At 43.3% G+C, this 27,235-nt stretch overlaps 1 protein-coding gene across 2 annotated transcripts; it reads left to right on the top strand.

Annotated features, from left to right (window-relative positions):
• The first annotated feature begins 4,829 nt into the window (after positions 1 to 4,829).
• Positions 4,830 to 26,898, top strand: LOC124016998. Of its 2 annotated transcripts, XM_046332328.1 has the most exons (9): positions 4,830 to 4,994; positions 5,099 to 5,146; positions 5,854 to 5,990; positions 6,304 to 6,429; positions 8,305 to 8,332; positions 8,487 to 8,558; positions 9,614 to 9,707; positions 13,329 to 13,409; positions 26,616 to 26,898. In XM_046332328.1, the coding sequence occupies exons 1-8, from the start codon at positions 4,937 to 4,939 to the stop codon at positions 13,381 to 13,383; spliced, it is 618 nt and encodes a 205-aa protein (XP_046188284.1). In that variant the 5' UTR covers positions 4,830 to 4,936; the 3' UTR covers positions 13,384 to 13,409; positions 26,616 to 26,898. The 2 variants fall into 2 exon arrangements, with proteins under 2 accessions (XP_046188284.1, XP_046188285.1); XM_046332329.1 differs by lacking the exons at positions 5,099 to 5,146; positions 26,616 to 26,898 and having other exon boundaries at positions 4,831 to 4,994; positions 13,329 to 14,443.
• Positions 26,899 to 27,235: the final 337 nt, after the last annotated feature.

The following is a 27,235-nucleotide window of genomic DNA, read 5'->3' on the forward strand; positions in this document are numbered from 1 at the left end:
AACCTTGTGAAGGCAGGCTACGTCACTGAAGTGACAGCTCATGAAGAGGGAAACGCACTCCGTGAATCCTGGTATCTCCCTCACCATGTTATCCAGCAACATGGTGGGAAGTATAGACTTGTCTTCAACTGTTCATTCCAAGCAGCTGGTCAAAGCCTGAATGACTGTCTACTCCCCGGACCAACCTTAGGTCCTTCCTTGCTCGGTGTCCTTCTCCGGTTCCGGCAGCACTCTACAGCCATCAGTGGAGACATCAAAGCCATGTTTCATCAGATTCGTTTACTGCCTTCCGACACCACACTGCTCCGGTTCATATGGCGAAATATGGAACGAGATGCAGAGCCCACAATCTATGAATGGCAGGTACTCCCATTCGGCACCACCTGCAGTCCTTGCTGTGCCATATACGCTCTGCAGAGACACGCACGGGAGCATCCAGACAGTGACCCAGAAGTATTGGATTCAGTGGAAAATGCCTTCTATGTGGATAACTGCTTACAAAGCATCCCATCCACGGCTGAAGCGAAATCACTCCTTGATAAAGTGCGGAATCTCCTGTCCAAAGGGGGATTTGAGGTCCGACAGTGGGCTAGTAACAGAGCGGAGGTTATCCAGCACCTCCCGCCACAAGCTAGGTCCAGTAGCAGTGAACTATGGCTAACGCAGTCTGGTGCTAACCCAGAAGAGCCCACTCTAGGACTGAGGTGGAGCTGCCTACCGGATACCCTGGGGTATAAGCACCGCTCATCCCGAGTACCGAAACCCCCACTCTGCGCACCATCTATCGGACCCTGGCCAGTCAATACGATCCCCTTGGGTATATCCTGCCATACACAACACGGGCCAAAGTCTTAGTCCAGGACCTGTGGCAGACCAAGAGGGACTGGGATGAACCAATCCACCCAGCTGACCTAGTGGAACGATGGATCTGTTGGGAAACTGAGTTAACGGAGCTCTCTGATGTCCAAATGCCAAGATGTTATGTACCATCCTGTGTTGACCAACTGGGATCATGCATGGAACTGCATGTGTTCTGTGACGCTTCGGAGCGAGCTTATGGGGCGGTTTCCTATCTTAGAGTGGAGGATAAGGCAGGCCACACCCATGTCTCCTTTGTCATGGCCAGGTCCAGGGTCGCACCCAAGAAGCAGTTGTCAATGCCTAGGCTGGAACTCAGTGCTGCCCTTTCCGGAGCCCAGTTGGCCTCTACCTTGCGAGCCGAGCTCACCTTGCCAATCCAAAGGATCATCTACTGGAGTGATTCGACCACTGTATTGACATGGCTCAAGTCGGAGTCCTGCAGGTATAAGGTGTTTGTCGGGACTCGCATTGCGGAAATCCAAGACCTAACAGAAGTCCAGGACTGGAGGTATGTTGATAGCATAAACAATCCTGCTGATGACATTACTAGAGGTAAAACCCTTAAGGAATTGGCTAAACCCCATCGCTGGAGCTTGGGACCACCATTCTTGTCCCAACCAGAGAACGAGTGGCCGACAGCCTCCAGGCGTGCGGCCCCTCCGCGACCGACTGAAGCTCATGAGGAAGTCTGCCCAATGCTACAGCATTTCTACGGAACCAACAACGGCTCTCCCTGACCTAACACAATCCCAAACACTGCCGGATCTGATCACAGCCACAAACCAGACCTCAGATGGGGTGGCTTCTATACCTACCTCCCTCGCGGCAGAGACACTACTCCTCCAGCAAGCACAAGCAGTTAGCTTCCCTGAGGAGTTAAAAGCTCTGAAAGCCGGTAGGGAAATGGCTAAGGGCAGCCGTCTTCTCTCTCTTGCCCCAGAATATGATCCAATCCTTGGAGTGATCAGAGTCGGAGGGAGGCTGCGCCAAGCGGAGGTTTTGGACCCAGATGCTATCCACCCAATTATCCTCGACTCCAGACACCCTCTTACCAGGCTCCTCATCAAGAGTTATGATGAGCGGCTTCTCCACCCAGGGCCAGAGAGGGTCTATGGGGAGATGAGGCGGAAGTACTGGATAATTGGAGGACGAGGAGCCATTCGTAAGCACCAATACGCCTGAGTAGAATGTCAGAGATGGCGGGCCGGAGCTACGGTGCCCAAAATGGCAGATTTACCCCTGCTCGCTTGCGCCTCCTTAAACCACCCTTCTGGTCAACAGGAGTAGATTGCTTCGGCCCCTTGATGATCAAGTTAGGTCGTCGTGTGGAAAAGCGCTGGGGCATTCTATTCAAGTGTATGACAACCAGATGTGTCCACCTGGACCTACTGGAGAGTTTGGATACGGAAGCCTTCCTCATGGCCCTACGGCGGTTTATCTCCCGACGAGGGAAACCCTACGAGATCCTGGCTGACAGAGGTACGAACTTCAAGGCAGGAGAAGCCAGGTTGGAGGAAGCCTTCCAAGCCATGGAACCCAGCCTCCAGGATCAGCTGATGGACCAACAAATCTCATTCAAATTTAACCCTCCAGGCGCTCCTCATTTTGGAGGAACATGGGAGCGAGAGATCAAATCTGTAAAGACGGCCTTACGAGTCGTACTAGGGGACCAAACTGTCACTGAAACGGTCTTGAGGACTGTCCTGATAGAGGTGGAAGGGATTCTGAACTCCAAACCCTTGGGATATCTCTCTGCAGACATCGCTGACCCCGATCCGGTTACACCGAATATGCTCTTGATGGGACGCCGAGATGCGTCACTTCCTCAAGCCATGTATGCTGATACCAACCTCGTAGGCAGACGCCGGTGGCGACACAGCCAAATCTTAGCTGACCATTTTTGGGCCCGATTCATTCGGGATTACCTACCAAGTCTACAGCACAGAGGGAAATGGCGGAGAGAAATGGCCAGCCTGGAAACTGGCCAAGTAGTAATGATGGTGGACCCTCAGCTGCCTCGAGCCTCCTGGCCGGTGGGCCGTATAACTAAGACCATGCCTGGGACCGATGGTCGTGTTAGATCAGTGGAAATCCAGGTGAAGAACCGAACATATATCCGGCCAGTTGCCCGACTGATTCCTCTCCCTGAGATGACAGAGGATGGGGAGCAATGAGCCTTTTTGAGGAATGTGGAAATTAACAAATTTCCGGGGTGGCTGTAGAAAAGGCCCATGGAGTTGGTGGAATACTCCTTTAATTAATTGCCATTTACTCAGCTGGGCCAGGGGCGCTTTAATTAGGTCAGGTGGAAATGTCCTACAGATCTCAACTCTATAAAAGGAGGAAATTGCCATCGCCTGATCTTGCTGCTTTCTCTTCCCTAAATCCATCTGATCCAGAAGTTCTGTGCGTCCATGAATCCACGTAAGTCCACCGACTCTTACCTTTCATCTGAATGATCTGTGGTGATCGGGAGAGTGGGCCATTCAGTTATTGTTTATAGTTATCACCGCGGAGCGCGGCTTGGAGCGCACGCTTGAAACATATTGTGTAATGTGAATTGTTAATAATAACTGCTATGATTTGATCTTTGATTATGAATTTGATTGTACACATGTTATTTGTTTCCTTTGTGATGCAGCACAGACTACCAGTAAATATACCACTTTATGGTTAAAGGAATTCCTGCCTCAGTCTCATACATTCCTCTGTCACCTGACACGTGACCACCTGTTCACCTTCACTGTCAGTCATCCTACCTGTCCAGCAACCCACACAGATTCCACTAATCTTTCACAAACCATTGGCGCGTTATTGTTCAGTAATATTTTGCTTCCAAAACATCCGGTGATTTTGCAGAGAGCCACATCAATTTACAGAAATAGGCATCATAAACTTTAATATAAGATGTTATGTGTTATGCACAGAATTAGAGATATACTTCTCCTTAATGCAACCGCTGTGTCAGATAAAAAAAAACTTTACGGATAAAGCAAACCATGCAATAATTTGAGTACGTTTAGGATGTTTTATCATAAATCTTCAATAATGTTCCAACCGGAGAATTCCTTTGTCTTTAGAAATACAATGGAGTGCAAGCTAATTCTCACGTGAGCGCACGTGATCAGCTCATGCCACTCTGGCAGACCTCTGACTCAGTCAGCTCCCATTTCCTCCTCCTTCACAGTAGAAGCATCAAACAAGGTTCTAAAGACTGTTGACATCTAGTGGAAGCCTTAGGAAGTGCAATATGAACCCATAGACCCTGTATATTGGATAGGCAATGAGTTGAAAAACTACAAACCTCAGATTTCCCACTTCCTGGTTGGATTTTTCTCAGGTTTTCGCCTGCCATATGAGTTCTGTTATACTCACAGACATCATTCAAACAGTTTTAGAAACTGAGTGTTTTCTATCCAAATCTACTAATGATATGCATATATTAGCAACTGGGCCTGAGTAGCAGGCAGTTTACTCTGGGCACGCTTTTCATCCAAAGTGAAGTCCCCTATCCCAAACAGGTTTTAATATAGGGAATTTGAAAATATTTATAATTTTACTTTCAATACTTAAGTATCAAAAGTAAATGTAATTGCTAAAATATACCTAAGAATTTAAAGTCAATGTAATTGCTAAAATATTAAAACCAAATACTTTTGGACTTTTACTCAAGTGGTATTTTACTAGGTAACGTTCACTTTTACTTGAGCAATTTTCTATTACGGTAACTGAACTTTTACTCAAGTATGACAATTGGGTACTTTTTCCACCACTGTACATATATATAACTTTCATTTTTCTTTATTTTTAAGAGAAATGCCATGGCGTTCGTGGTGCAACATATGACTCCAACCAATACATTTTTACCTGCGACATTGTTTTCAAAGTATATCAATGGTCGTGAAAATGACGAACATGGCAACTCTACTATGAGTTTTATTTCCGTCACGGCGCAGACCATATTAAGAAATCGCATGATATCATTCATGTCACCGCCTACCAAAGGGCTCTTAGGCTCAATTATTCTCGGCTGACGCCACATACCTAAACTATATCGCAGTTTCGGTTAGTTACAATGATTATTCCGACAAATTCTGGTTCTGACATTTTGTGGAAACTGAACTGCGCGTACAGTAAGTGAAAATTTTACAGCATGGCGATACATTTTTGCATACAACTTTTACACTTATTGCAATGTGACTAAGGTTACTATAAACAATTGTGTGTTCTTTCTCAGCTGTAGGTTATCGGGTGTGCTCGCATTGTAAACTGCGTAACGTTACATGTATGTTACACACTTATTGAATTGTATCAGATTTTATCAACGTATTTGTATAAACGTGATGATATGGGTTTTGTTAGGACCACCGCAGGATAAGTGGATGTTAGGACCACCGCACATTTTTTACATGTGTTTTTAGGACTACCGGTATTTCATAAATTGGGAGGAACGTGCCTTTTTTTGTAACTGACCATTCATTCCATGTTAAAACAAAGCTACCAATGAGGCGAAATTACGCTCCTCCACGTAGGATGATTTGTACATTACAGTAGCAGGTACCATGCTAGTACCAAGCAAGCAAATCCAAGTCTATGGGGGGAATCCCCATCAGCCGGTCCAAACAAGCATGAGCAGGTTTAAAAGCCAAGGTGGACCTTATGGGTGGAGGCAGTTACTGTATATAGGCGTAGTGGAGCATGTGAGAGGAACTCATACTCAATTCAAGCATATTGATGGTATGTTTGATTACTTTCCCCGATCTCCTCCCAACACAATGACACTCCAATTCCACAAACAATTTAGTATGTTGTTCAGTTTTTTTCCATGCTGCATGTCTCCAACAATGCACAGACACATTGTGCCTGTGCTGTGTGGTGAGATTTCCTGCTTTGATTTATCTTTTGCAATAGCCTAACATGATGCAACACTGACAAAATGAAATGTTGTGATTGATGGAGTAGATTTGTAACTGCGTTCTCTCTTTTTCACAGTCCTAGTGGGGTGTCTGCTGCCTGTTGTAGACAACATTAACTGTAAGGTGATCCAACATCCTAACTATACAACGACCTATGAACTACTTGAATCTCTGCCTTTGGCCAATTGCGAGACCCAGTGGTTGGATGAAAACGTGAGTGACAGGAGAAGCTACTTACAATATGACGACTCATTAAGGAGTGGTAAAATGTTCAAGTAAAATGGTTGGTAAAAATGTTCAAGTCATTGAAAGCCTGGTTCTAAAGAGATTCAGCCTTCTGCTCCAGCACAGCATAAACATAGCCCACCTGATTCAACTAATCATGTTCATGATAAGCAATGCAGTGTTAGTGCTGAGCTTGAACAAAAGCCTGCACACCCAGTAGTTCTTTAGGACCAGGAGTTGGGAAACACTGAACTACAGTACTTTATGTTAAACCTTACGTTGTCTATTTTACTTTATTTAGATGACTGTTCTTGCCAATGACAAAGAGATAGACGAAAACCGTACTTTGGCTCAGACCAGTCACTCCATCACTATCTTAGGCTGCCTGGACAGACTGACCTACTCAATGGACTGCATGCTGACTGTGGTATGTTACTGTTACTGATGTGGTTACTCTAGTGTGTCTGTTGGATCTGATGCAGCACGGACATGGTTTAAGGTACACCAATAAGATCATGTATGTGTCTATGTCGTAGTTTGTCTACACCCCAGTTTTTAACATGTTAGGAAGGACAGGTGGGTGGGAGGGAGGGATAAAGTTGACGTCTGAAGTTTACATACACCTTAGCCAAATACATTTAAATTCAGCTTGTCACAATTCCTGACATTTAATCCAAGTCAAAATTCCCTGACTTAGGTCAGTTAGGATCACCGCTTTATTTTAAGAATGTGAAATGTCAGAATAATAGTAGAGAATTATTTATTTTAGCATTTATTTCTTTCATCACATTCCCAGTGGGCCAGAAGTTTGCATACACTCAGTTAGTATTTGGTAGCATTGCCTTTAAATTGTTTAACTTGGGTCAAATGTTTCAGGTAGCCTTCCACAAGCTTCCCAAAATAAGTTTGGTGAATTTTGGGCCGTTCCTCCTCACAGCTGGTGTAACTGAGTCAGGTTTGTAGGCCTCCTTGCTCGCACATGCTTTTTCAGTTCTGCCGACACATTTTCTATGGGATTGAGGTCAGGGCTTTGTGATGGCCACTCCAATACCTTGACTTTGTTGTCCTTAAGCCATTTTGCCACAACTTTAGAAGTATGTTTGGTGTCACTGTCCATTTGGAAGACCCATTTGCAACCAAGCTTTAACTTCCTGACTGATGTCTTGACATGTTGCTTCAATATATCCACATAATGTTTTCTCTCCCTCATGATGCTATCTATTTTGTGAAGTGCACCAGTCCTTCCTGCAGCAAAGCACCCCCACAACATGCTGCCACCCCTGTGCTTCACATTTGGGATGGTGTTCTTCAGCTTGCAAGCCTCCACCTTTTTCCTCCAAACATAACGATTGTCATTATGGCCAAACAGTTCTATTTTTGTTTCATCAGACCAGAGGACATTTCTCCAAAAAGTACAATCTTTGTCCCATGTGCAGTTGCAAACCGAAGTCTGGCTTTTGGTTTTGGAGCAGTGGCTTTTTCCTTGCTGAGCGGCCTTTCAGGTTATGCCAATATAGGACTCGTTTTACTGTGGCTATAGATACTTTTGTACCTGTTTCCTCCAGCATCTTCACAAGGTCCTTTGCTGCTGTTCTGGGATTGATTTTCACTTGTTGCACCAAAGTACGTTCATCTCTAGGAGACAGAACGCATCTCCTTCCTGAAAGGTATGACTTCTGCGTGGTCCCATGGTGTTTATACTTGCGTACTATTGTTTGTACAGATGAGCGTGGTACCTTGAGGCATTTGAAATTGCTCCCAAGGATGAACCAGACTTGTGGAGGTCTACAATTTTTTTCTGAGGTCTTGGCTGATTTCCTATGAATTTCCCATGGTCAAGCAATGAGGCACTAAGTTTGAAGGTAGGCCTTGAAATACATCCACAGGTAGACCTCCAATTGACTCAAATGATGTTAATTAGCCTATCAGAAGCTTCTAAAGCCATGACATAATTTTCTGAAAATTTCCAAGCTGTTTAAAGGCACAATCAACTTAGTGCATGTAAACGTCTGACCCACTGGAATTGTAATAGTGAATTATAAGTGAAATAATCTGCCTGTAATCAATTGTTGGAAAAATTACTTGTATCATGCACAAAGTAGATGTGATAACCGACTTGCCAAAACTATAGTTTGTTAACAAGAAATTTGTGGAGTGGTTGAAAAAAATTAGTTTTAATGACTCCAACGTAAGTGTATGTAAACTTCAACTGTATGTCATGTGAGTGTTGGTATGTCCTGACATGTTCAATCAGGACATCTCACTCTGTCCTCTTTTCAACCAGTTTTTTTCTCTCTTACAGGCACCAGTTTGGGAGGTGCAGTGCCTCAGTGAGTAAACACACACACTAAGAACAAAGCTGCTAGAGGCTGTTGTATGAATGAGTGACAGGATGTGACATGGGAAGTTTGTCACATCGTTGACAGAGCATAGCAGCAGTCATTTTTTTTGTGGTGTCATTACTTTTTATTTTGTGTTCTCCAGCTAACTGCAGTCATGGACCTTATAAACCTGCCACCAATCTCCACAGTAATGACCATGTCCCCATCAATCAAGGTTAGAGTCAACAGTTTCACCTTTTCAATCTGACACTCTAATCTGACACTGCTTGTTTTACTGTAGCCAATCGGATTGCTTGCATTGAACCCGGTTCAAAGAAAAGACCCAGCTCTTTCTCTCTATTGGACTGTCTTGGGGAAACAGGAAGATATAACAGTTGATGTTACTCATCAACAACTTGGTGTGTTGTCACTTTAGCACTCTCCCTTCTCTCCCTGTGTTTACAACATGGTTCACTTTAATATGGCTCAACTGTTTATTATCTCACATTGGCTTATCATCAGGTGTGTTTATCTACTTTAATAGGACCATATTTAACCTCAGAGATTCCGCTTGGCTCAGAAAGAGTGTTACAGCTGAAATAACCACAGATTATCAGCTCTCTGAGTTGACTCAATTCACTACCTCTTTATCTTGCAATTAAACACTTGAATAACACTCCACTGCTGTGCTGTCTATAGAGTGAGGCAATGACAGAGCAGAGGCACTCAGGCTAAACAACACAGATTGAGTGTTAGTCAGATCTCTGGCACTCAGGCTAAACAACACAGATTGAATGTTAGTCAGATCTCTGGCACTCAGGCTAAACAACACAGATTGAGTGTTAGTCAGATCTCTGGCACTCAGGATAAACAACACAGATTGAGTGTTACTCAGATCTCTGGCACTCAGGCTAAACAACACAGATTGAGTGTTAGTCAGATCTCTGGCACTCAGGCTAAACAACAGAGATTGAGTGTTAGTCAGATCTCTGGCACTCAGGCTAAACAACAGAGATTGAGTGTTAGTCAGATCTCTGGCACTCAGGCTAAACAACAGAGATTGAGTGTTAGTCAGATCTCTGGCACTCAGGCTAAACAACACAGATTGAGTGTTAGTCAGATCTCTGGCACTCAGGCTAAACAACACAGATTGAGTGTTAGTTAGATCTCTGGCACTCAGGCTAAACAACACAGGCGGAGTGTTAGTCAGATATCTGTAACTGATCTGTAACTGGATTGAGGAGGTTTTCTGTGTGCTCAGTCTCTCTCTCTCTCCTCTCCCATAAACAGATGCTAGGAACCACACTGTTGTCTGGGTGCTGATGGGTGCGGTTGGAGTCGCCGTGTTCCTGCTGGGTTTGAAGGCAGCATATGTATTAAAGAGGTATGGATGGATGAATATACGGATTGGATGGATATATGGATGGATATATGGTTTGGATGGATGTATATACTAGAGGTTGACCAATTATGATTTTTCAACGCCGATACCGATAATTGGAGGACCAAAAAAAGCCGATACCAATTAATCGGCCGATTTTTGTTTTTATTTATTTTATTTGTAATAATGACAATTGCAACAATACTGAATCAACACTTTTATTTTAACTTAATATATTAAATACATTTAGCCTCAAAAAATAATGAAACATTTTCAATTTGGTTTAAATAATGCAAAAACAAAGTGTTGGAGAAGAAAGTAAAAGTACAATATGTGCCATGTAAAAAAAAGTAGTTTAAGTTCCTTGCTCAGAACATGAGAACATATGAAAGCTGGTGGTTCCTTTTAACATGAGTCTTCAACACTACCAGGTAAGAAGTTTTAGATTGTAGTTATTATAGGACTATTTCTCTCTATACCATTTGTATTTCATATACCTTTGACTATTGGATGTTCTTATAGGCACTTTAGTGTTGCAAGTGTAACAGTATAGCTTCTGTCCTTACCTAGCCTCGAACATGAACACATCGACAACAGCCACTCGCGAAGCATCGTTACCCATCGCTCCACAAAAGCCGCGGCCCTTGCAGGGCAAGGGGAACAACTACTTCAAGGTCTCAGAGCGAGTGACGTCACCGATTGAAACGCTATTAGTGCACACCCCGCTAACTAGCTAGCCATTTCACGTCAGTTACACCAGCCTAATCTCGGGAGTTGATAGGCTTGAAGTCATAAACAGCTCAATGCTTGAAGCACAGCGAAGAGCTGCTGCAAACCCACGAAAGTGCTGTTTGAATGAATGCTTACAAGCCTGCTGCTGCCTACCACCGCTCAGACAGATTGCTCTATCAAATATAAAATCATAGACTTAATTATAACATAATAACACACAGAAACCTTAGGTCATTAATATACAAATCAGCTGGGTTTGACAATCTGGACCCTCTATTTCTGAAACTGTCCGCCGCCATTGTCGCAACCCCTATTACCAGCCTGTTCAACCTCTCCTTCGTATCGTCTGAGATCCCCCAAGGATTGGAAAGCTGCCGTGGTCATCCCCCTATTCAAAGGGGGAGACACCCTGGACCCAAACTGTTACAGACCTATATCCATCCTGCCCTGCCTATCTAAGGATGTGCAATCCGGTTTCCGAGCCGGTCACGGGTGCACCTCAGCCACGCTCAAGGTACTAAACAATATCATAACCGCCATCGATAAAAGACAGTACTGTGAAGCAGTCTTCATCGACCTGGCCAAGGCTTTCGACTCTGTCAATCACCATATTCTTATCGGCAGACTCGGTAGCCTCGGTTTTTTCTAATGTCTGCCTTGCCTGGTTCACCAACTACTTAGCAGACAAGAGTTCAGTGTGTCAAATCGGAGTGCATGTTGCCTGGTCCTCTGGCAGTCTCTATGGGGGTACCACAGGGTTCAATTCTCGGGTCTACTCTTTTCTCTATATATATCAATGATGTTGCTCTTGCTGCGGGCGATTCCCTGATCCACCTCTACGCAGACGACACCATTCTGTATATCTTTGGCCCTTCCTTGGACACTGTTATCTAACCTCCAAACTAGCTTCAATGCCATACAACACTCCTTCCGTGGCCTCCAACTCCTCTTAAACGCTAGTAAAACCAAATGCATTTTCAACCCTTCGCTGCCTGCACCCGCACGCCCGACTAGCATCACCACCCTGGATGGTTCCGACCTAGAATATGTGGACATCTATAAGTACCTAGGTGTCTGGCTAGACTGCAAACTCTCCTTCCAGACTCATATCAAACATCTCCAATTCAAAATCAAATCTAGAGTCGTTTTTCTATTTTTGCAACAAAGCTTCCTTCACTCACGCCGCAAAACTTACCCTTGTAAAACTGACTATCCTACCGATCCTCGACTTCAGCGATGTCATCTACAAAATAGCTTCCAATACTCTACTCAGCAAACTGGATGCAGTTTCACAGTGGCATCCGTTTTGTTACTAAAGCACCTTATACCACCCTCCACTGCGACCTGTATGCTCTAGTCGGCTGGCCCTCACTACATGTTCGTCGCCAGACCCACTGGCTCCAGGTGATCTACAAGTTTATGCTAGGTAAAGCTCCGCCTTATCTCAGTTCACTGGTCACGATGGCAACACCTACCCGTAGCACGCGCTCCAGCAGGTGTATCTCACTGATCATCCCTAAAGCCAAAACCTCATTTGGCCGCCTTTCCGTCCAGTTCTCTGCTGCCTGTGACTGGAACAAATTACAAAAATCTCTGAAGTTGGAGACTTTTAACTCCCTCACCAACTTTAAACATCTGTTATCTGAGCAGCTATAACCGATCGCTGCAGCTGTACATAGTCCATCGGTATTTAGCCCACCCAATTTACCTACCTCATCCCATACTGTTTTTTAAATATACTTTTCTGCTCTTTTGCACACGAGTATCTCTACCTGCACATCATCATCTGATCATTTATCACTCCAGTGTTAATCTGCTAAATTGTAATTATTCACTCCTATGGCCTATTTATTGCCTACCTCCTCATGCCTTTTGCACACAATGTATGTAGATTCTTTTTTTCTACTCTGTTATTGACCTGTTCACTGTTTACTCCATGTGTAACTCTGTGTTGTCTGTTCACACTGCTATGCTTTATCTTGGCCAGGTCGCAGTTGCAAATGAGAACTTGTTCTCAGCTAGCCTAGGTGACTGGGAGACTAGTCGGGATGAAGTAAGGTGAAATAAATAAATATGGTCAAATCCGGACACTATCATTTTTAAAACAAAACGTTTATTCTTTCAGTGAAATAAGGAACCGTTCCGTATTTTATCTAATGGGTGGCATGCTTAAGTCTAAATATTCCTGTTACATTGCACAACCGTATGCCATAATTACGTAAAATTCTGGCAACGAGCCAGGCGACCCAAATGCTGCATATCCCCGGACTCTGTTGCACAGAACTCAAGAGAAGTGACACAATTTCCCTAGTTAAAGGAAATTTATGGTAGCAGGCAATATTTACTAAATATGCAGGTTTGAAAATATATACTTTTAAGAAAGGCGTTGATGTTTATGGTTAAGTGGCGAAGTAGGCTGATAAATTAACAGGCACCGCATCGATTATATGCAAGCAGGACAAGCTAGATAAACTAGTAATATCATCAACCATGTGTAGTTAACTAGTGATTATGTTAAGATTGATTGTTTTTTATAAGATATGTTTAATGCTAGCTAGCACCTTACCATGGCTCCTTGCTGCACTCGCATAACAGGTAGTCAGCCTGTCACGCAGTCTCCTCGTGGAGTGCAATGTAATTGGCCATGATCGGTTTCCAAAAATGCCGATTACCGATTGTTATGAAAACTTGAAATCGGCCGTAATTAATCGGCCATTCCGATTAATCGGTCGACCTCTAGTATATACAGCTTGTGTGGATGGATGTGTATACGGATTGGATGGATGGATATACGGCTTGGATGGATGGATGGATGGATAAATGGATAGGAATGTGTATGTGTAGAGTGAAAATATTGCTAAATATGTTTGTACTATGCTCTTATTTTTATAGATGTGTCTGCAAGACATGGAACAAGACGTTGACCCAACACTGTTCCTCAGTGTGATGCTAGCTGGCTGGCTGGATGTTTGGGTTGGTGGATGGTTTAATGCAATGCAACTGTTTGAGTGTTTAAGAGAGTTTCCTGTAATGGTCCTGTGGCATGACATGGCACGTGTTAGATTCTGAGACAGCTTTAGTAAACTCATTCGGACTGTGGAAGTTTAGAGTCTCCTTCAGCTGCACCAGCGAGTGCACAATGAGAAACTAGGCATTATACAAACTATTATAAAATATTACTACTCTGGGAAATAATGACTCAGAATAATATCTCTTGTGGTTTGAAGAATCATATACGGGTTACATGAATACTGTTTCAAGAATATGATCGGGGTTAGACTTCAGACTACTCCCTCTACCCCCTAATATATACACTATAAATGGATACTACATTGAAAGATTACTTCTGTTCACCATATATTGTTTTATTGATCAGAATATACTCTTTATGTAGCTATTTGCAGAACACACATTTCAGTTGAATGCATTCAGTTGTACAACTGACTAGTTTGTCTTTCCCTTTATTTTGTTTAATATTGTAAATTCTGTACTCAAATTTATACATAATATAATGTATTTCATAATGTATAACATATATATATATATATATATATAATCTCAGTATGTGATATTAATATTATACACAATAATTGTGCCAAATGAAGACAATGCAACTTACAATGCAAGGTTGGGGTCACTTCCTTTTCAATTCAGCCAATTCAGGAAGTATACTGAAATCCAAATTTCACATTTTCCTCAAATTGGAATTTTAGTTTACTTCCTGAATTAAAATGGATTTGACCCCAAACCTGACTTAACCATATGTGTTAAGAGTAAGTCTAGAGTAAGACATTATTTTGAGATTGAAACCATTGTGGATTTGAGGGAGACCTATGAAATGTTTTTTTGTGTGATCATTCCATGGGTTACTGTCCTTACAGGCAAATACAGTTGAAGTTGGAAGTTTACATACACTTAGGTTGGAGTCATTAAAACTCGTTTTTCAATCACTCCACATATTTCTTGTTAACAAACTTTAGTTTTGGCATGTCAGTTAGGACATCTACTTTGCATGACACAAGTAATTTTTCCAACAATTGTTGACAGATTATTTCACTTATAAGTCACTGTATCACAATTCCAGTGGGTCAGAAGTTTACATACACTAAATTCACTGTGCCTTTAAACAGCTTGGAAAATTTCTGAAAATGATGTGATAGGCTAATTGACAATTTTAGTCAATTGGAGGGTTACCTGTGGATGTAATTCAATACCTACCTTCAAACTCAGTGCCTCTTTGCTTGACATCATGGGAAAATCAAAAGAAAGAAGATCCTGGAAGAAACGGATACAAAAGTATCTATATCCACAGTAAAACGAGTCCTATATCGACATAACCTGAAAGGCCGCTCGGCAAGGAAGAAGCCACTGCTCCAAAACCACCATTAAAAAAGCCAGACTTCGGTTTGCAACTGCACATGGGAACAACGATTGTACTTTTTGGAGAAATGTCCTCTGGTCTGATTAAACAAAAATAGAACTGTTTGGCCATCGTTATGTTTGGAGGTGGAGGCTTGCAAGCCGAAGAACACCATCCCAACCGTGAGGCACTGGGGTGGCAGCATCATGGTGTGGGGGTGCTTTGCTGCAGGAGGGACTGGTGCACTTCACAAAATAGATGGCATCATGAGGCAGGAAAATGATGTGGATATATTAAAGCAACATCTCAAGACATCAGTCAGGAAGTTAAAGCTTGGTCGCAAATGGGTCTTCCAAATGGACAGTGACCCCAAGCATACTTCCAAAGTTGTGGCAAAATGGCTTAAGGACAACAAAGTCAAGGTATTGGTATGGCCATCACAAAGCCCTGACCTCAATCCTATAGAAGATTTGTGGGCAAATTTGAAAAAGTGTGTGCGAGCAAGGAGGCCTACAAACCTGACTCAGAGCTGGTGGAACTGTCAGGAGGAATGTGCCAAAATTCACCCAACTAATTGTGGGAAGCTTGTGGAAGGCTTCTGGAAACGTTTGACCGAAGTTAAACAATTTAAAGGCAATGCTACCAAATATGAATTGAGTGTATGTAAACTAATGACCCACTGGGAATGTGATGAAAGAAATAAAAGCTGTAATAAATCACTCTACTATTATTCTGACATTTCACATTCTTAAAATAAAGTGGTGATCCTAACTGACTTAAAACAGGGACTTTTTACTAGGATTAAATGTCAGGAATTGTGAAAAACGGAGTTTAAATGTATTAGGCTAAGGTGTATGTAAACATGACAAAGCTAAAACAAGTTTTAGAAATGTGTGTGTGTGTGTATGTATGTATATATAAACTGATATCACAGTTAAATAAGTATTCAGACCCTTTACTCAGTACTTTGTTGAAGCACCTTTGGCAGTAATTACAGCCTCAAGTCTTCTTGGGTATGACTCTACAAGCTTGGCACACCTGTATCTGGAGAGTTTCTCCCATTCTCTACAGATCCTCTCAAGCTCTATCAGGTTGGATGGGGACTGTCGCTGCACAGCTGTTTTTATTTCTCTTCAGAGATGTTAAATCATGTTAAAGTCCGGGCTCTGGCTGAGCAACTCAAGGACATTCAGAGACTTTTCCAAAAGCCACTCCTCTGTCTTGGCTGTGTGCTTAGGGTCGTTGTCCTGTTGGAAGGTGAACCTTCGCCCCAGTCTGAGAACCTGCTCCAGAGCGCTCAGGACTTCATCAAGGTTCTCTCTGTACTTTGCTCACTTAATTTTTCCCTCGATCCTGACTAGTCTCCCAGTCCCTGCTGCTGAAAAACATCCCCACAGCATGATGCTGCCACCACCATGCTTTACTGTAGGTATTGTTTCACTTTTCCTCCAAATGTGAGTTCAATCTTGGTTTCATCAGACCAGAGAGTCTTGTTTCTCATGGTCTGAGAGTCCTTTAGGTGCATTCTGGCAAACTCCAAAATGGCTTTCATGTGTCTTTTACTGAGGAATGGCTTCCGTCTGGCCGCTCTACCAAAAAGCCCTGATTGGTCGAGTGCTGCAGAGATGGTTGTCCTTCTGGAAGGTTCTCCCATTTCCACTGAGGAACTCTAGAGCTCTGTCAGAGTGACCATAAAGTTCTTGGTCACCACCTTGACCAAAGCCCTTCTCCCTCGATTGCACAGTTTTGGCCGGGCGGCCAGCTCTAGGAAGAGTCTTGGTGGTTCCAAACTTTTTCCATTTAAGAATGGAGGCCACTGTGTTCTTGGGGATCTTTCAATGCTACAGACATTTTTTTTAGTATCCTTCCCCAGATCTGTGACTCAACACAATCCTGTCTTGGAGCTCTACGGACAATTCCTTCGAGCTCATGGCTTACTCTGACATGCACTGTCAACTGTGGGACCTTAATAGACCGGTGTGTGCCTTTCCAAATCATGTATAATCAATTGAATTTACCACAGGTGGACTCCAATTAAGTTGTAGAAACATCTGAAGGATGATCAATTGAAACAGGATGCACCTGAGCTCAATTTTGATAAAGTTTCTGAATACTTACGTAAATTAGGTATTGACGTTTTTATATTTTATACATTTGCTAAAATTTCATTAACCTGTTTTCGCTTTGTCATTATGGGGTATTGTGTGTAGATTGAGGAAAAGCATTCATTTAATACATTTTAGAATAAGGCTGTAATGTAACAAAACATGGAAAAACTCAAGGGGTCTGAATACTTTCCAAATGCATTGTATTTTCACTGTCTTCAAGCACTTATTTTAGTTAGTTCCATATTTAATCAGTGTGTTGACCAACTGTGTGGAAATTAAAAGCTGGATGAGTTAAATGCAGTTGAGACCTTGGGCTCTATTCAACCTGTATCGCTGAAGCCTTACAGATTGTGCAATATACATTTTAAAGGTAATTTCTGTTTGAAGCGACATATGCAACGCTTACCGTGAAAACGTTGCCTTTAAATTTCAATCGCACTGTAATGCTGAACTTCTGCGATACGGCTTGAATAGAGCCCCTTATCTCAGTCTTAACACACCTTTCTTATCATCCCAATAATTATTTGAGCAGCCCTACCGCCAAACCTGTTACGGAAGTCCCCTGATTTCCACTGCTGTGAGGGAGGGAGGGAGGTAGTGCCTGAGAAGTCTCACTCACACACCAATGACCGGTCAGAACAAACGGTTCATAAATCATGTTATCCATCTTTATCAGTCTTTACTTTGCCCTGCTGTTCAACAGCTTCTGTTTAAAGATTAAACCATTTGTGTTAAGTTCCGTCTTGATTTTAGTGGTTGCTGTTTCGTGATCATTTTCACTTTTAATAAACTTCATGAATGTAAGCAGAGTATGGTAATTCTACTCTATCGATTTTACAATTATTGTACACATGCCAAACCTTAAGCTACCCAGAACATGGGCAAGTAGAATGGTAACAGAGCAAAATATAAAAACACTGTGTGTGTATATATCAAATCTAGGATTGGTCTATTTTACCCTAATTTCCAATTATTGTCATGTTTAACCAGAGACAATATTTTGCTTGAGTGCCAGCTAGATAAAAGATTGGCATAATTCCATGACAACGTCTGCATTGTTTGTGCTATTCTTTGGCTGCTTTGTGACATGAACACTGTTACGCACGCCTCTATGAAGAGGGAACGCAACACCCTGCTACAACTAAACTCTCCGTGAGGTGAAAGAGGTCTGGACTGTAGGTGCAAGAAAGAATGACAGACGTAAACGGTACCACATTCTAAGGACTTTATTCCTTTACATGGTAGTATGGGGAAAAGGGGCTGGACGGAACCAAAGCAAAGAAAGTAAATCTCAAAGCCCCCACCCCCCTTATCTTACCTGCCTACCCACTACTTACCTAATTTAGCAACACCTGGTGCCCTAACCAAAATACAGGGGGTGGTCCGCCCAGGTCTTACCTAGTGTGCCTAGACAGCGAATATGCTACGGGTATATGTATGCCCGCGGGCCTCTTGCCTAAGCACTCCCTAGGTGCCTCCCCCTTCCCCCCTGGGAACAAATGAACCAGAATATTAAACAATTTCACAAACAAACTAAGAAACAAAGGACATCAAATAAGCTCTATCTGAGCAACAAACTCACAAAACATACCAACTCTCAGCAATGACCTCCCAGCAAATCTTTCTAGCAAATCTACCTCCAGCAAAAATCTTTCTCTCCTGAACATAACACTGGCTTTTATATAGTTTCAGATTGAATGGGTAATTGGAGACAGCTGTCTTGACGAGGGGGCGGGGTCAGCTCTCCAATTAGCCCTGGAGTCGACCAATCAGCTGCTTGAGGGATTTCAGGAAGCCATTTCCTAAAATAAACACATGCAAACATACAAACTACAACACATAAACTGGGGAATGTAACAAACACCAACACTCAGTGTAGACTCCTTATATGGCTTAACATACTCCAAGAAGGACAGTGGGTGGGGTGTTACCATCACCTCATGTGATCTCCCTCTGACAACAGGGTGGGACTGTATATATTTTCTCAGATTTCCTGTCACTGTGCTACAGCACCAGACTACAGGGCACAGACTGGATATGGCCAGTATATGTGATTGTTTGTCTTTGCTATTTAATTCATCAGAATTATTGCTCATGTGCAATAAAGGTACACAGTGGGTTCAACTGGCTGACAGTAGTGTGTAGAGGCTTTTGTTTGAGTAGGGGATTTATAGTCTTGTTCTGACTAATCTGTAAGGGTTTTTCTTTTGTACTTGATAGGACAGGATATGTATGGTTTTATGCCTTTTATTGTGAGTTACAAGTTCAAACCCACAGAAACAAGAGTTTGTGGGTTCTGGCAGAACCATGTAGGCTACACCTATTAACTTCATGTAATCAATCAGTCATTTTAATTTGGTAACCTCTGCCACAGTTGACACATCTTAATGCCAGTAGAACTTAGGGACAAAGTCCTGTTAACCACCATACTCCATAATCCTGCCTTCACCATTCTCCAGACTACTGCCTCCTGTGTTCCACTCCTGCCTTCACCATTCTCCTGACTACTGCCTCACGTTTTCTACTCCTGCCTTCACCATTCTCCAGACTACTGCCTCCTGTGTTCTACTCCTGCCTTCAACATTCTCCAGACTACTGCCTCACGTTTTCTACTCCTGCTTTCACCATTCTCCAGACTACTGCCTCCTGTGTTCCACTCCTGCCTTCACCATTCTCCAGACTACTGCCTCACATTTTCTACTCCTGCCTTCACCATTCTCCAGACTACTGCCTCCTGTGTTCCACTCCTGCCTTCACCATTCTCCTGACCTGCCTTCACTCCTGCCTTCACCATTCTCCAGACTACTGCCTCGTTTTCTACTCCTGCCTTCACCATTCTTTCTACTCCTGCCTTCACCATTCTCCAGACTACTGCCTCCTGTGTTCCACTCCTGCCTGCCTCCTGTGTTCCACTCCTGCCTTCACATTCTCCAGACTACTGCCTCCTGTGTTCCACTCCTGCCTTCACCATTCTCCAGACTACTGCCTCCTGCCTTCACCATTCTCCAGACTACTGTTCCACCATTCTCCTGCCTGTGTTCAACATTCTCCAGACTACTGCCTCACGTTTTCTACTCCTGCCTTCACCATTCTCCTGTCTACTGCCTCCTGTGTTCCACTCCTGCCTTCACCATTCTCCTGACTACTGCCTCCTGTGTTCTACTCCTGTTTTTCCCATTCCTCTGGCCAGCTCCTCTAGTAAGCCGCCCACTGCATTTCCCTTCCAGCTACATTAGGGTCAAGAGCTGAACTAATGGTTGTTGGCTATCGCCATTTAACTCTTGATCTGGTTGAATCTATGCCCTATATTTTACACTGACCTTGGAGAAGGTCCTAGAGCCCATGGATCACGTTTACGGTACATTCAGCAGCCATTCTCCTGAGGGTTGTTATGGCCTGTGTGAGTATAAAGGGGAATTCTGTCTCTGAGCTGAGGGACTGGGTTTTTGTGGGGTTGGAGGTTTATAACCATCCCCCAGTAGCAGGCCAGGGGGGAGTAGCTTGGAGTCACATCTCCACCCAAGCACCCTGCTCAACCACACAGCCCAACCACCCTGCACAACCACACAGCCCAACCACCCTGCCCAACCACACCGCTGAAGCACACAGCCACAGTATGCTACTTCTATTTATTGGCTACAGAGTTAAGACCTCACTGTAAGTTTACCTGCTAGATCCTTTCTTATGGACATCCATAAACAGGAAAGGGGTGTGGGCTCTAAAATTCTTAGTTTTTGTCTGGCCGGAACTGATTAACAGCCCAGCATCCTCTCTACACCCAACTCATGGGATGGCGTAACAAGAATCACATGTTCTTCATTGTTAGTTTACAGTAACTGCTCTACAGAGTAGGGGAGGTGTGACAAACATGTGACCAAAGAAAAGCCAATCCCCAACCTAGTGAGGGTATATGTATGTACCCTCAAGAATTCTGTGTTTTCTTTCTCAGCAGTTTCAGCATCTGTGAAGGTAATTGGGTATGCCGAGTGTGTGGAGGTAATTGGGTATGCCGAGTGTGTGAAGGTAATTGGGTATGCCGAGTGTGTGAAGGTAATTGGGTATGCCGAGTGTGTACGCATACAATAGCCTATATTGCACATTTATTGAATTGTATCAGATTTTGCTAACCTCTTCCGTGACTAGGTACATTTCTACAGTGTCTTTTAGAACCTGTCTGTCTATTTCATAAATTGTGAGGAACATGCTTTTCTTGTAATTGATCCTTCATTCAATATTAAATTGAACAAACATACAAACGAAGATGGCAATAAATAATACATAGCCTACTAATATACATTGAAGGATGGCCTAGCCATTGAATGAGCCGGAGTAGGCTTTTTAATGGAATCGCGCGCTCTCTTCCGTCAGCGATACACACCATAGGTTACAGTACTATATGTGTCACCCTAATATGTTTCCTGACTGTCACTCCACATTCCTGCACTGCAAATGCTGACCCAGTACGTCCTGTCCTAGGATCTTTTGAACCATCTTTGTAAAGGGCCTCAAAATCCTGAAACGCAGTATCCAGATGTCTCTTAAACAAGTCAGATGGATCAACACCCTTGCTATCTGTCTGTAGTCTCTCCAACACTTCTAGATAAACTACTGGAGGCGGGAGTAGCCATGATTGGTTTACAGGAGTAGCTACCGTTGGACTAAACCTTCCATACAGTTCCTTCGCCTGGGTATTACTCCTTCCCCGTCAGGCAGCGTACTACAATTAGCACCTTCTCACACTTTCAAATAAAATTTTATTGGTCACATACACATGGTTAGCAGATGTTAATGCGAATGTAGCGAAATGCTTGTGCTTCTAGTTCCGACAGGGCAGTAATATCTAACACGTAATCTAACAATTCTCCAACAACTACCGAATATATATACACAATTCTAAAGGGGTTAATAAGACTCTAGGGGCAGTATTTCATTTTTGGATAAAAAGACGTGCCCGTTTTAAGCGCAATATTTTGTCACGAAAAGATGCTCGACTATGCTTGGAATTGATAGTTTTGGAAAGAAGACACTCTGACGTTTCCAGAACTGCAAAGATTTTCACTGTGAGTGCCATAGAACAAAATCTACAGGCAAAACCAAGATGTTTGAGTGACCAGGAAATCAACAGGATTTCTGGAGGCACGTTTTCCATGATCTCCTTATATGGCTGTGAATGCGACAGGAATGAACGGACACTTCCTATCGTTTCCCCCAGGTGTCTGCAGCATTGTGACGTATTTGTAGGCATATCATTGGAAGATTGACCATAAGAGCCTACAATTACCAAGTGTCCCGCACGGTGTCTGCGTGGAAATTGGTGCGCAAAAGTCAGGTACCAGTATTTTTCCATCCGAATCAGAGAAGAATGCACGCTTCCAGGGAAGGGATTTCAATGAAGAGATATATGACAAAACACCTTGAGGATTGATTCAAACAACGTTTTCCATGTTTCAGTCGATATTATGGAGTTAATTCAGAAAAAAGTTTGACATTTAGGTGACTGAATTTTCGGTTAGTTTCGGTAGCCAAATGCATAGTAACAAAACGGAACGTTGTGTCCTACACAAGCATCTTTCAGGAAAAACTGGACATCTGCTATGTAACTGAGAGTCTCCTCATTGAAACATCTGAAGTTCTTCAAAGGTAAATTATTTTATTTGATCCCTTTGCTGGTTTTTGTGAATGTTGCGTGCTAAATGCTAACGCTAAATGCTAAGCTAGCTATCACCACTCTTACACAAATTATTGATTTTCTCTGGTTCTAAAGCATATTTTGAAAATCTGAGACGACAGGATTGTTAAGAAAAGGATAAGCTTGAGGACAGGCATATTTATTTCATTTAATTTGCAATTTTCAGAAATCGCTAATTTTGCGTTATGGTAATGAGCTTGAGGCTGTAGTCACGATCCCGGATCCGGGATGGGGCGGACTAAGAGGTTAATGAGAATATGCACATATAAGTATATGGATGAGCGATGGCCGAGCGGCATAGGCAAGATGGTATAAAATACAGATGTCACACCCTGACCTGAAATATCTGTTTTTTAAAAATATTTTGGTTAGGTCAGGGTGTGACTAGGATGGATACGCTAGTTTTTGTATTGTCTAGGGGTTTTGTATGTCTAGTGTTTTGTAGGTCTAGGTATTTTAATGTTTATCGTGGCCAGATATGGTTCCCAATCAGAAGCAACAGTTTATCGTTGACTCTGATTGGCGATCATATTTAGGTAGCCATTTCCCTTTTGGTGTTTGTGGGATCTTGTTCTATGTTTAGTTGCCTGTATGCACTATTCATATTAGCTTCATGGTTAATTTTGTTGTTTTGTTAGTTTGTTCAGTGTTCATTCTTTTAAGACATTTGAATGTACGCATACCACGCTGCACCTTGGTCTCCTTCGTACGACGGACGTGACAACAGTATATACATGTGAAATGAGTAATGTAAGATATGGAAACATTATTAAAGCTGCATTTTTTAAAGTTACTAGAGATCCATTTATTAAAGTGTCCAGTGATTAGGTCTCAATGTAGGCAGCAGCCTCACTGAGTTAGTGATTGCTGTTTAGCAGTCTGATGGCCTTGAGATAGAAGCTGTTTTTCAGTCTCTCGGTCCCTGCTTTGATGCACCTGTACTGACCTCACCTTCTGGATGATAACGGGGTGAACAGGCAGTGGTTTGGGTGGTTGTTGTCCTTGATGATCTTTATGGCCTTCCTGTTACATCGGGTGGTGTAGGTGTCCTGGAGGGCAGGTAGTTTGCCCCCGGTGATGTGTTGTGCAGACCTCACTACCCTCTGGAGAGCCTTACGGTTGCCGTACCAGGCGGTGATACAGCCCAACAGGATGCTCTCGAATTTGTGCATCTGTAGAAGTTTGTGTGCTTTTGGTGACAAGCCAAATTTCTTCAGCCTCCTGAGGTTGAAGAGGCGCTGCTGCGCATTCTTCACAATGCTTTCTTCACAAGGCTGTCAATTCAGTTTGTCCGTGGTGTGTACGCCGAGGAACTTAACTTACTACCCTCTCCACTACTGTCCCGTCAATGTGGATAGGGGGGTGCTCCCTCTGCTGTTTCCTGAAGTCCACGATCATCTCCTTCGTTTTGTTGACGTTGAGTGTGAGGTTATTTTCCTGACACCACACTCCGAGGGCCCTCACCTCCTCCCTGTAGGACGTCTCGTCGTTGTTGGTAATCAAGCCTACCACTGTAGTGTCGTCTGCAAACTTGATGATTGAGTTGGAGGCGTGCATGGACACGCAGTCGTGGGTGAACAGGGAGTACAGGAGAGGGCTCAGAACTCACCCTTGTGGGGCTCCAGTGTTGAGGATAAGAGGGGTGGAGATGTTGTTACCTACCCTCACCACCTGGGGGAGGCCCGTCAGAAAGTCCAGTACCCAGTTGCACAGGTCGGGGTCGAGACCTAGGGTCTCGAGCTTGATGATGAGTTTGCAGTGTACTATGGTTTTAAATGCTGAGCTGTAGTCGATGAACAGCATTCTCACATAGGTATTCCTCTTGTCCAGATGTGGCAGTGTGGTTGTGATTGCGTCATCTGTGGACCTATTTGGGGCGGTAATCAAATTGGAGTGGGTCTAGGGTGTCAGGTAGGGTGGAGGTGATATGGTCCTTGAATATTCTCTCAAAGTACTTCATGATGACGGAAGTGAGTGCTACGGGGCGGTAGTCGTTTAGCTCTGTTGCCTTAGCTTTCATGGAAACAGGAACAATGCTGGCCCTCCTTGAAGCATGTGGGAACAGCAGACTGGGATAATGATTGATTGAATATGTCTGTAAACACACCAGCCAGCTGGTCTGCGCATGCTCTGAGAATGCGGCTGGGGATGCCGTCTGGGCCTGCAGCCTTGCGAGGGTTAACACGTTTAAATGTTTTACTCACTTCGGCTGCAGTGAAGGCTGCAGTGAAGGAAAGTCCACAGGTTTTGGTAGCTGGCCATGTCAGTGACACTGTATTGTCCTCAAAGCGAGCAAAGAAGTTATTTAGTCTGTCTGGGAGCAAGACATCCTGGTCCGCGACACGGCTGGTTTTCTTTTTGTTATCCGTGATTGACTGTAGAGACTGCCACATACCTCTTGTGTCTGAGCCGTTGAATTGCAACTCTACTTTTTCTCTGTACTGATGCTTAGCTTGTTTGATTGCCTTGTGGAGGGAATAGCTACAATGTTTGTATTCGGTCATGTTTCCGGTCACCTTGCCCGGGTTAAAAGCAGTGGTTCGCGCTATCAGTTTCGCGCCATCAATCCACGGTTTCTGGTTTGGGAATGTTTTAATAGACGCTGTGGGTACGACATCGCCGATATACTTTCTAATGAACTCGCTCACCGAATCAGCTTATTTGTTGTTGGACGCAATGCGGAACATATCCCAATCCATGTGATCGAAGCAGTCTTGAAGCGTGGAATCAGATTGGTCGGACCAGCGTTGACAGACCTGAGCGCGGGAGCTTCTTGTTTTAGTTTCTGTCTGTACGCTGGAAGAAACAAAATTGAGTCGTGGTCAGCTTTTCCGAAAGGAGGGCGGGGGAGGGCCTTATATGCGTCGCGGAAGTTAGAATAACAATGATCCAGGGTTTTACCAGCCCTGGTTGCACAATCAATGTGCTGATAGAATTTAGGGAGTCTTGTTTTCAGATTAGCCTTGTTAAAATCCCCAGCTACAATGTATGCAGCCTCAGGATATATGGTTTCCAGTTTGCATAGAGTCAAATAAAGTTTGTTCAGGGCCATCGACGTGTCTGCTTGGGGGGGAATATATATGGCTGTGATTATAATCGAAGAGAATTCCCTTGGTAGATAATGCGGTTGACATTTGATTGTGAGGAATTCTAAGTCAGGTGAACAGAAGGACTTGAGTTCCTGTGTGTTGTTATGATCACACCACGTCTCGTTAATCATAAGGCATCCAACATCCTAACTATACGACCTATGACCTCCATGAACTATCTGAATCACCGCCTTTGGCCAATTGCGAGACCCAGTGGTTGGATGAAAACGCGAGTGACAGCAGAAGCTACCAACAATATGACTCATTAAGGAGTTACATCTGGTGGTACAAATTTTTAAGTAATTGTAACCCTGGTTCTAAAGAGCTACAGCCTATTGCTCCAGCCTAGCACAGACATCGCCCACCTGGTTCAACTAATCATGGTCTTGATGAGTAATACAGTGCGTTTGCTGAGCTTGAACAAAAGCCTGCACACCCAGTAGTTCTTTAGGACCAGGAGTTGGGAAACACTGAACTACAGTACTTTATGTTAAACCTTACGTTGTCTATTTTACTTTATTTAGATGACTGTTCTTGCCAATGACAAAGAGATAGACGAAAACCGTACTTTGGCTCAGACCAGTCACTCCATCACTATCTTAGGCTGCCTGGACAGACTGACCTACTCAATGGACTGCATGCTGACTGTGGTATGTTACTGTTACTGATGTGGTTACTCTAGTGTGTCTGTTGGATCTGATGCAGCACGGACATGGTTTAAGGTACGCCAATAAGATCATGTATGTGTCTATTTCGTAGTTTGTCTACATCCCCGTTTTTAACATGTTACCTACTTCATCAGGAAAGACAGGGGTGGGAGGGATATGTCATGTGAGTGTTGGTGTAAATCCTTACATGTTCAATCAGGACATCTACTGGAATATTTTCTTTCTCTCTCTGTCCTCTTTTCAACCAGTTTTTTTTCTCTTACAGGCACCATTTTGGGAGGTGCAGTGCCTCAGTGAGTAAACACACACAGATCCATCATTATGCACACCTGGCAACCATCATTATGCGCACCTGCAGATCATCATGATACTCACCTGGACTCCATTGCATTCTCTCTTTTGAAATCCCCATTGTGTGTAACACGTGTCATATTGTTTTGGCCCGCTAGGGACCTGTTTCATTGTACTAAGTTCTAATCAGTGCTCTAGACCGTGTGTGTCTTATATCATTTTAGCTTGTTAGTAAATAAATAATCATTTACATTTTACATTTACATTTAAGTCATTTAGCAGACGCTCTTATCCAGAGCGACTTACAAATTGGTGCATTCACCCTATGACATCCAGTGGAACAGTCACTTTACAATAGTGCATCTAAAACTTAAGGGGGGGGGGTGAGAGGGATTACTTATCCTATCCTAGGTATTCAATTGAATGGTATGGACTTATTTAGTGAGACTCGGGTTTGTGCAGATTCCCAGATTATGTGACGTTCAGAATGAGACTGTAGAGGAAATTGATTAATTAGCGACTGTTGTAAAATCTATATTCTTTGAGTTCATTTGGGAAATTGAAACTCAAAGCCAAAACTTTCCCAAGGTTAAT

This window comes from Oncorhynchus gorbuscha, unplaced genomic scaffold (genome assembly GCF_021184085.1).
Source record: "Oncorhynchus gorbuscha isolate QuinsamMale2020 ecotype Even-year unplaced genomic scaffold, OgorEven_v1.0 Un_scaffold_141:::fragment_3, whole genome shotgun sequence".
NCBI classification, from domain to species: domain Eukaryota; kingdom Metazoa; phylum Chordata; class Actinopteri; order Salmoniformes; family Salmonidae; genus Oncorhynchus; species Oncorhynchus gorbuscha.

Coding starts and splice junctions, on each gene's coding strand:
- LOC124016998 (XM_046332328.1), top strand. CDS start 4,937: ATGATTATTCCGACAAATTCTGGTTCTGACATTTTGTGGAAACTGAAC. Junction 5,147..5,853: donor TAAACTGCGTAACGTTACAT/GTATGTTACACA, acceptor TCTTTTTCACAG/TCCTAGTGGGGTGTCTGCTG. Junction 8,559..9,613: donor CCATGTCCCCATCAATCAAG/GTTAGAGTCAAC, acceptor TCCCATAAACAG/ATGCTAGGAACCACACTGTT.